Here is a 10652-nt window from a genome sequence, read left to right as displayed (position 1 = left end):
ATAGTAGTCAACATTTGAAGTGGATCAAAAAAGTTAATCAAAGTTGTTCTAAGAAAAGAACGCATTTTGGTTTTAGGTTTTAGGACAACTCTGATGAAATGTTTTGATCCACTTCAAATGTTGACTACTGTGTTATTAACAATATGAAAGTTATTCTTACGTTTACTTCATAAAAATCAGAAAAGATTTCACAGCAAAAAACAAACAAACAAAAAAAACTTGTCAACCACGAGCTGAAAGCTATGGAAGCCCATTTCCGCCACTGGATAAAAAATAAAAAAGGTAATTGTGACTTTTTATCTCACAATTCTGACTTTTTTCTCATAATTGCATGATACAAACTCGCAATTCGGACTTTTTTCTCAGAATTGCATTGCGTGATATAAACTTGCAATTGCGAGTTAAAAAGTCATAATTGTGAGATATAAACTCACAATTCTGAGAAAATATCAGTCCCCCCCTCAAAATTGGACTTTAACTCGCAATTGAGTGTTATAAAGTCCGAATTGTGAGATATAAACTCGCAATTCTGTGAAAAAAGTCAGAATTGTGAGATTAAAAAGTCGCAACAACCTTTTTAAATTTTTTATTCAGTGGCGAAAATGGGCTTCCATAGAAAGTGGACTTTTTTACAATTATAATAAAACACCTTTTACTTGCTAAAAAGTATGAGCTATCAAACAGACGACAGAAGGCATGCAGTAGATTGTGTACAACAGGTTTTTCTGTAAAGTTTTGATCATGTCGATCATTTGGAAGCCTTAGAAATGTATCAAATACGATACAGTAGGCTTTACAGAGTTAAATCTGCTCTGTAGAGTTATAAAATGCACTCATCTGACAATGAAAATGTGATTGCATCACATTCCATAAGCAATATAAAATAGTTTTTTACTAAAAGTTTCTGGTCACACGTACCCACGGTCCTTGGCGTCAACAGGGGGCAGCACTCTGGGGCCGAGGGCCATGGTGGGTGTGCGGGGAGAGCGTGAGGGGACTGCTTCTGTTGGACTTTCTGTTTCTATCACTGCACTTCTCCGCTTTAGCTGGGCCTGCGAGAGAAAGACGAGACAAACTTAGAAATTAATGTTTTATGTTAGTTGATTTATGCTGGTTTGTCAGCATAGCCACAGACCAATATTAAAAATACTTTACTCCAAAGAAAAATAAATCATTAAAAAAAATCTGTTATCTTATTTTCAACTGAAACCAGAAATCGTTATATAGATTGTTTTAGTAATTAAATCATTTAAAACAATTACTGCTACTAAAAAGGTTGTAAACAAAATATGATTTAAATAAGCAGACAAGAAACCACAAACATCACAATCTGGCTTTGATATAATGCTTAAAAACAACTGTTTTCAACACTGATAAAAAAGTTTCTTTGGCATTAGAATGATTTCTGAAGATCATGTGACACTGAAGACTGGAGTAATGATGCTGAAAATTCAGCTTTGATCACAGGAATAAATTACATTTTAAAATATATTCCAACAGAAAACCGTTATTTGAAATTGTAGTGATATTTCACAATATTACTGTATTTACGGTCAAATAAATGCAGTCTTGGTTAGTAGAAAACTTCATTTTTTTCACTATTGCTACACACAAACTTTTAAACAGTAGTGTATTTCAGATGGATGTGTCAAAAACAGAAACTGGGAGTGTGGTTATGTGAAGGTGTGACTGGTGTTTCATGAGTCACTGCAACACTAAATTTATTATAGGCTTTTTGAAAAGTACAGTCTTTTCAATTCACCAAGCCTAAGCCTAAACCTAACCCCAGGTGGTTTAGTTAGTTAGGCATCCAAAACTGGACATATACCAGCAGGGACATACCATGAGGGCAGAAGGGTCCATCCCAGGAAACACAGGGACTCTCTTGGGCTGGTTTGGGGCTGGAGAGGACGTGACGTCCCGGGACGGTTCCTCTTCTGATTCAGAGTCAACTCCATTGGAACACTGATCTTTCGCATCTGTAACAGATTGCTTTTGTTCAATCAGTCAAAGGTGTGCAGAGTTTTTACAGTTGAGTCACACAGATTTGAAAGGATTTAGGCTGAAAATGTAACATCATGTGACACAGAGTTACAATTCGATGTAAAATGATGTGTTGACCCCACCTGTGGAGTCGCAGAACCTCCAGTCGGGCTGCCTTCCCTCTGTCAGAGCGGGCAGAACGGTTCTCTGTCGGACGGCACGAGACGGTCTGCTGCGCTTTATGCTCCGTTTCTTTCCCAGATCAACCTTCGAACGGAAAACGCTGGAGTCCAACAGAGGAGCTGCAGACTGATCCAGCAAAACACATGCAAAGATATACACAAATACACACATTAACAGGTGCACAATCAGCTATATTATATTATATTAAAAAGATTTTCATTTGATCTTTTCTATTATTTTAGAAGGCAAGAGTATAGTATAATAGATATGAATTATATATATATATATATATATATATATATATATATATACAGTAGATGAATATGAATTCTTAAGACATTTTCCTCTGCTAAGCAGAAAATTCTAGTGGTCCTTATGCATTACATTATATTACTGTAATATATAATAATAAAATCTAATAAAATCGTAACTGAATGGAGATAGACAATATGAATGGTACTGTATATAATGCGTATAAACATATAAATAAGTGAATAGTTAAAAATTTAAGGGGGTCTGAATACTTTCCGTACCCACTGTATATACATGCATGTGTGTGTATTTATACACAGAACACACACATTTATTATGTAAACAGAAACTTTTATTTTGGATGCGATTAATCGCGATTAATCGTTTGACAGCACTACAAATAATGTAAATATAAACATAATATATATAAATAAATTATACAAAAACATACACACACACAAGCAGACATGTCGTAACTGAAGTGTACCTCAAGAACCGGTAGCGCTTCGGGCTCCTCCTGAACTGGGACGTCTGCTGTGTCTGAATCAGTAGATGTATTTCGTCGTCTGGACTGAGTCAGTCTCTGCAAGGCTTTATTGATTCTGATCTGTGTAAAGGGACTGAACAGATAAAAACATGAAATCAACCCACACGTAACTCTACCGAGAGAGAACTGATGTTTGATGCTTTTCATGACCACTAGGAGACAGTCTAAGCTAAACTGATGTCTGATGACTGTTAGTGTAAAGGTAAATACATATAATGCAGTGTTGGGAAGGATAGTTTAAACCAGGGTTATAGTTAATCATAGTTAACTAAACCCATAAAAATCATTTTCTTAATCAAAATAAAATAAATGCTAACTGATCAAAAATATTAAAAAGTATTTTATTGTAGGTAGTCACCAAAACAACATTTCTAATTTTCATTTAGTTTAAATTGATGTAGTAAACTTAATAAAAAAACTTCATAGACATAAAAAAACCTAAAAATAAATAAATAATAATAATAAAAAAAAAAACTTAACATTTAATTCAGCCTAATTTTGAAATTAAACAAAAAAACAAAACAATTATAATAACTGTTACGTATCTTTTAGTTTAAATTGATGTAGTAAACTTAATAAAAAAACTTCATAGACATAAAAAAACCTAAAAATAAATAAATAATAATAATTAAAAAAAAAACTTAACATTTAATTCAGCCTAATTTTGAAATTAAACAAAAAAACAAAACAATTATAATAACTGTTACGTATCTGGTCTATGAACTTCCGTCTGCTAGCCATCAGAGGTCACCCTTTCCATTTTCATTGACTCTCGCACTACACACTGTTGCATATCACCCCGGACTACATATCCCATCATTCATTTCACTGATTGCACACAGCACTGATTGCACACAGCTGTTTCATATCACTCACTCACTATTTAACACTCACTCTGATCCCTTCCCGGGGCCGAGTGTTGTATGCGCTTATCGCCAGCCGTGATAGCTACTTTACAGAGCCCTCATTATCGTCCCAGTCCCAGTCCCAGTCCCAGTCTTGCCCTGTCTGTTTTCTTGGTTTTTGATCTTTGCCTGTGTACCTGGATTTATCCCTCTAGTCTCGCCCTGTTGGATTCCGTTTGCCGTTGACTGACCCTCGCTTGTTTACCGGATTGCCCTTGCCTTGTCTTCTCTATACCTGTTTGCCACACAGCTGTTTCATATCACTCACTCACTATTTAACACTCACTCTGATCCCTTCCCGGGGCCGAGTATTGTATGCGCTTATCGCCAGCAGTGATAGCTACTTTACAGAGCCCTCATTATTTTCCCAGTCCCAGTCCCAGTCCCAGTCCCAGTCCTAGTCTTGCCCTGTCTGTTTTCTTGGTTTTTGATCTTTGCCTGTGTACCTGGATTTATCCCTCTAGTCTCGCCCTGTTGGATTCCGTTTGCCGTTGACTGACTCTCGCTTGTTTACCGGATTGCCCTTGCCTTGTCTTCTCTATACCTGTTTGCCATTGTTCGACCCTGCCTGTGTTTCTGACCTCTTCTGCTTTAAATAAAAGCTTGCACATGGATCCGCACATCTCATGTCTTGTCAGCCCCGTAACAGAAACAAAACTAACACTGTCAAACTACAAGCTATACTGGATCGGTTAGTGTAACATTGCAAGTTATGTAATTCCTTTGATTAATAAAAACAAAATTTAACAAGTGTGGATCTCATGTAGGATGACATCAACCTTGAACACATAAATTTACAGTAATAAAACTATAAAATGCTAATTTATATAATTTCGATATAAGCACGTAGATAAAAAAAGCAGCATTTAACAAAATAGTTTAATAATAACATTAAATATTACATCTTTTTTTGAAACAGTTAATATAATGAATCATCTAAACAAAATTTGCTGAAGTTAGTTGAGGGCTTTTTAGGAGACTTGAGAGTTTTATTATTCCCTCATAAACACATTTGGCTGCAAGACTGTGTACACAGAACATGAAAATACAGCATTATCGTAATTTTGTCACCGGACACCGAGGGAAATTAAAATAACTTGTAACTGGAAAAGCGACAGACACTGAAAAAGTCAGTAGCATTGCTAGTTTTAGTTAGTAGCTCCACAACGCTGCTCTAAATGAGATGCTCAGATGTTCAAAAGACAACTGAAGGTTGATTGTGGCAATGAAAGTGATGAGGAATTATGTTGTAGATATTTCTTACTCATCAACAGTGTCGTTGTTTTCAGTTTGTTCGTCGGTTTCCCCGATGAGATTCTCTGTGTCCTGCTCTGCAACTCCATCCTCCTCGGGTTCACCGTCCTTCAACTGACCCTGAAGGGTTTAATGAGAGCAAACCAACACAGACGTACTTCAAAACTCAGATTACAGTGAAGTCCTGCTGAAAAGAGCAGCTTTATATGTTGGGTTGTGGATGCTGGTGTTGCCACCAGGCTTTTTAACTAGCTAAACCAGCTCCAATAGGAAGACCATGCTGGTTGATCAAGTTACATTTATAAAAAGCTTGCCACCAAACCACCAAAAAAATATTACTATCGAGGTTAAATTTATTGTATTTCAGTTGCAGGGTTATTATAGTTAACCAAAACTAAAGCCTAAACTAAAAAAAAAAAAAAAAGCTTTTGTTTCTTGAAATAAACTTTAACTAAAATTAAGCAAAATATATAAATAAACAAAATTATTTTATTTTAGATATTTGCCAAGGCAACATTTCTAATTTTGATTTAGTATAATGATGTATAAAAATAACTATAATATATATTAAATATATAAATATATTACTAAATATTAATATAATCTATAATAGTATCTCAATTATACTAAAATAGCATTGTTCAGCTTTAATGATTTATTTTTCAGTTAGAAAATTTTGTGCTTATACTTGCAACTTAAACATGCACATTTCACTTTTGTTTAGTTTGTTTTTATAAAATATTTACATTCCAGCTTTATTGCAATTAACCAAAATGTTTTGTTTGTTTGTTGTAGTCTTAGTTTTTAGTTAATGATAATTTCTGTCAGGACCCCTATCGTCAAAGACAATTGACAATTAGCATACAGTTTGGATTGGCGGTAGGTTCTGTTCTGGGCAAGAACTCCCTGCACATCCATGAGAGATGAGAGCAGGGAGAGCAGCGAAGATACTCTTTTGAAATAATGTTAGTGGTCAACTGATACATCGGCTGATATTTGGCATTTCTTAATTATCGGCATTGGCCGGTTGCAAAGGGGCGGAAAATTACTTAGACTTTCCAAAATGTTTTCCAAAAAGTACCTGAAAGTGTCCAAAATTTCTGGAAAGTTTGGGAAATTATCTGGCAATTTTCCTCCCCTAATCGGCCAACACTTTTTTCTGTTTGGTCGATGTGTCAGAAGTGTGAATTTTGTTTTTCATAACAACTGTAACAATTTCATCTCGCATCACAGCTAAGATGCAACTTTGTATACTAGTGCCTACCTTTTTAAAGGAACACTCCACTATTTTTGAAAGTAGGCTCATTTTCCAACTCCCCTAGAGTTAAAGAGTTGAGTTTTACCGTTTTCGAATCCATTCAGCCGATCTCCGGGTCGGGCGGTAGCACTTTTAGCTGTAGCTTAGCATAGATCATTGAATCGGATTAGACCGTTAGCATCTCGCTCAAAAATGACCAAAGTGTTTCTATATTTTTCCTATTTAAAACTGGACTCTTCTGTAGTTACATCGTGTACTAAGACCGACGGAAAATGAAAAGTTGCGATTTTCTAGACCGATATGGCTAGGAACTATACTCTCAATAGCCATACTGGCCTAGAAAATCGCAATGACCAAAGTGTTTCTATATTTTTCCTATTTAAAACTGGACTCTTCTGTAGTTACATCGTGTACTAAGACCGACGGAAAATGAAAAGTTGCGATTTTCTAGACCGATATGGCTAGGGACTATACTCTCAATAGCCATACTGGCCTAGAAAATCGAAATTTTTCATTCTCCGTCGGTCTTAGTACACGATGTAACTACAGAAGAGTCAAGTTTTAAATAGGAAAAATAGAGAAACACTTTGGTCATTTTTGAGCGAAATGCTAACGGTCAAATCAGATTCAATGATCTATGCTAAGCTACAGCTAAAAGTGCTACCGCCAGGCCCGGAGATCGGCTGAATGGATTCGAAAACGGTCAAACTCACAATAAGTTTTCAACGACTTGTTGAAACAATGGTGGAACTAGATTTAAAGGAGTAAAGAAATAGTAGAGGAAACAGCCCTGTTGCAATGACTACATGTATATGATCATGAAAATCGGATTATTATTGGAATTTGGTCATATTCCAATTATGCACCTGTTATTTAACACAACTATCCAAGTGGAATTCATTGGATTTCTTGGTCGTGTAAACAACACCTTATTTGTAATGTTCTATAGTATTGAAATATGAATTGACATCTATTCATTTCCAAACATAAATTATCTATGTGATAAAGGAAACTGTACAAAAGCCTAGAAATAGACTACATGCAGAATTGCTAAAAATGCAGCATGATGCTTAACCAGAATTTGCATGTACATCGGAAAACGATGATGCGCAGCTTTAATTTGAAATCAATTGTAATTTTAAATGGCAGTTAATCACTAGGGAAATTTAGGAGAGGACTAAATGACTGCTCTGCTGTTCTATGAGCACTATTAGAGTCGTCCCGTGATATTTAAGTAACAAGCCATGAGTCATGCAGCAACTACTGAACTAAAACACTCCGTCAAACTTTATACAGACTAATTTCACCATTCAAAAGTTTGCAGTCAGGAAGATTTTTTTGTTAAAAAATTACAGTAAAGCATTTTCAAATAAATGCTGTGCTTTTGAACTTTTCTATTCATAAAAAAATCCTGATGAAAAATGCCTCACAGTTTAGACAAAAACAATAATAAAAAAAATGAAGCAGTACAATAGTTTTGAATGCTGATAATAAGACATTTTTGAGCAGCAAATCAGCATATGAGAATGATTTCTGAAGGATTATGTGACTCTGAAGACTGGAGTAATGATGCTGAAAATTCAGCTTTGCATCAAAGGAATAAATTACATTTTAAATATATTAAAATAGAGAACTTATTTTAAATGGTAATAAAGTTTCACAATATTACTGTCTTTACTGTAATTTTAATTAAATAAATGCAGGCTTGGTGAGCATTACGGACTTGCAAACACATTAAAAAATCTTACAGACCCCAAATTTTTTAAATGTAGTGTAGTGTATGTCTATCTAAAACTTCTGTATACACGCACACACACACACACGCATGTCTGTGGGATGGATGCCATATTCACCAAGTTAATCAAATTCTGTGAGTTTTGAGTGGATCAAGACCTGTCATGACCGCCAGAGATGCATGTAGGTAAAAGAAGTTCCAAAATGAGAGGATAAGCAAATTTACGAGTGAGTGAAAACAAGCCTAGACAGCTCGAGATTCCGAATAATTCCAGAACGCCTCACATCCTGTTTAACAGTATTTGATGTGAATACACTGACTCGTGTGTGTGCAGTGACAGGAATTGGATTCTATTGAATAATAATAATATCTCCCTGCATCATTGCTGAATGAAATCCAATACTTGTTGTTTCTTACTACTTTTTAGGTGCCGATTCCAAACATAGTGTCTGTTTTACACCTTCTCACGAAATACGATGCAGTTTGTAGCATTTTTGCTTTTCGACAAAATTAAGTTTTGTATTATCCCTAAATCAAAAGAAAAACTGCACAAAGACATGATTCATTGTCTTTCTCTGAGACAAATTACAACTGTTTCTTCAATTCTCAGCTCATTTTTTAATGCATGAATTATTCTAAAGACATTATGTCATGCCTAATCTTGATTTCAAGGTGAGAATTGAGGCCAGTGACAGAAAAAAAAATGCAAACATGACCAGTTTTACTACATCCAAAGTGCTTATTTCTTTGATATTTGAGTATTTGAACTTATTTTTCCATGCCTTTGCAGGTTGTAAGTTAAATTATAAATTTTGAATACTTATTTTTGTCATTAAAGCTGAATGGATAGTTTTTATTGATATTTTTGCATCACCAAATTAGGCAGTGTTAGACCTTTTTAACCATTCAGGAGTTATTTTTTTTCGGAAAAAAATCATTTTAGTCTCAACACCAAATCTTTCACAAAACGTAACTTTCCAAATAACATTTCTGCTTTATGCATATTTTGAGAGCATGCAGTAAAAACGGATGTTTTGTAACGCACTGTTGAAGACCTGTCAAAGAAAGTGCAATGCCTTAAAGATCAGCTGATAGAGCAAGAAGCAACAGAAGAAAGCGAGCAGAAAATATTCAGCATAGTCTTACATTATTTGAGTTTGCCGCAGTCGTGCGTTTGCGCTGGGAAAAACGCTGCTGGCTTTGCTGAGAGAGATTTCGAAGGGACTGTCGACCACGAGCCGCAAAACTTCTCAGTGGTGAGATGGCCCTCTCAAACCTTCCCACTTGTTCTTCATCCTCCTCTTCCTCACGCTCCAGAGTGCCCGACATCAGCTCCACCGCCTCCTGTAAGGAGCGACGCATGTTGCCCACCCATCCCGACACCTGCGTCTGCGCCTCGGACAGTTTGTTACCCAAGAACTGCATCTTCTTTCACCCAGTTGACAAAATATGGTATCTGGTGGAAATCGATTATTTTTGGGGGAAATAAATCCCAGATATGAGGTCTAGAGGGCGTTATAGCCAACATGCATTGGCATCTCAGTAGGCATCTTGATTTGTGATCCAAACTGGACCAGACTTTACGCCAATGTCCATCACAGAAAACACTTCAGGTTGTCAATCAATCCTTGATGCTCTTCCAGCACGTTCTTCCGCAACACACACATTTAAAGTCAATCCATTCTCCAGTTGATCTCCTCCGGTGAAATCTTCTTGTTTAGATGAGGTAGAAACACAAATTTGGGAATACAGTCTTCTGACATCCAGATATTAAAGTCTCATAAGCTTCCTCTTGTGCAATTCTCACAGACTCCAATGGAAAAAAAACATAGCAGCACTCCGGCAAGCCCACCGCTTACGCTTGACACGCTGCAGGTACGAACAGGTACCGGAAACAGACACAGCCCTCAAATGAGTACAACATCCCGGCTCAGAGAAACAGCGAGAGAGAAAGGGGGAAGGGATGAAAGAAGATCAAGGACATTCATGTGTCACTGCATTTGAAATAGAAAAATACAGACGGACCGAGAGAGAAAACAGGAAAAGGTTTTATGTGGGAACCTTTCTGTATCAGTGAACTTTGGAAGAGAAATGCTAAACCACAAAACCCTTATGCAAACCACTGCTGAATCAGGTGCTTTATGCTTGACTCTGCATTAGTTTGACTATTTGTCATGACTAACAGGCTGTGTTTGTCTAATATGAGCCATAGCGTGAATGGCTGCAATAAACTCTCCTTGACACCAGCTGTTACACTTAGAGTAAGTATAGGTTTAACTGGAGGACATTTATTCCACACTAAATAATCATACAGGATAAGAAACTATGTAGTAGCCATTGTAAGCATGAAATAAAGATGGGAAGGATATTGCATGAATTGGCTTTCACAATGCATTTTGCGATAGATGGATAGATAGATGGATGGATGGATGGATGGATGGATGGACGGACGGACGGACGGACAGACAGACAGACAGACAGACAGACAGACAGACAGACATACTGTATATATAGACAGACAGACAGACAGACAGA

At 36.3% G+C, this 10652-nt stretch overlaps 1 protein-coding gene across 1 annotated transcript in view; it reads right to left on the bottom strand.

The window, feature by feature from the left end:
• Positions 1 to 10652, bottom strand: part of LOC107594566 (trichohyalin-like) — a 29828-nt gene that overhangs the window by 3742 nt on the left and 15434 nt on the right. Inside the window, exons 5-9 of the mRNA XM_016284658.1 lie at positions 5135 to 5244; positions 2906 to 3038; positions 2127 to 2292; positions 1843 to 1979; positions 919 to 1052 (exon numbers count right to left, since the gene is read on the bottom strand). Of these exons, the coding sequence (XP_016140144.1) occupies positions 919 to 1052; positions 1843 to 1979; positions 2127 to 2292; positions 2906 to 3038; positions 5135 to 5244 (680 nt within the window). The remainder of the gene's footprint in view (positions 1 to 918; positions 1053 to 1842; positions 1980 to 2126; positions 2293 to 2905; positions 3039 to 5134; positions 5245 to 10652) is intronic.

The sequence above is a fragment of the Sinocyclocheilus grahami genome, unplaced genomic scaffold (assembly GCF_001515645.1).
Source record: "Sinocyclocheilus grahami isolate Dianchi unplaced genomic scaffold, SAMN03320097.WGS_v1.1 scaffold186.1, whole genome shotgun sequence".
NCBI lineage: Eukaryota > Metazoa > Chordata > Actinopteri > Cypriniformes > Cyprinidae > Sinocyclocheilus > Sinocyclocheilus grahami.
This window is presented reverse-complemented; position numbering and strand designations above follow the sequence as displayed.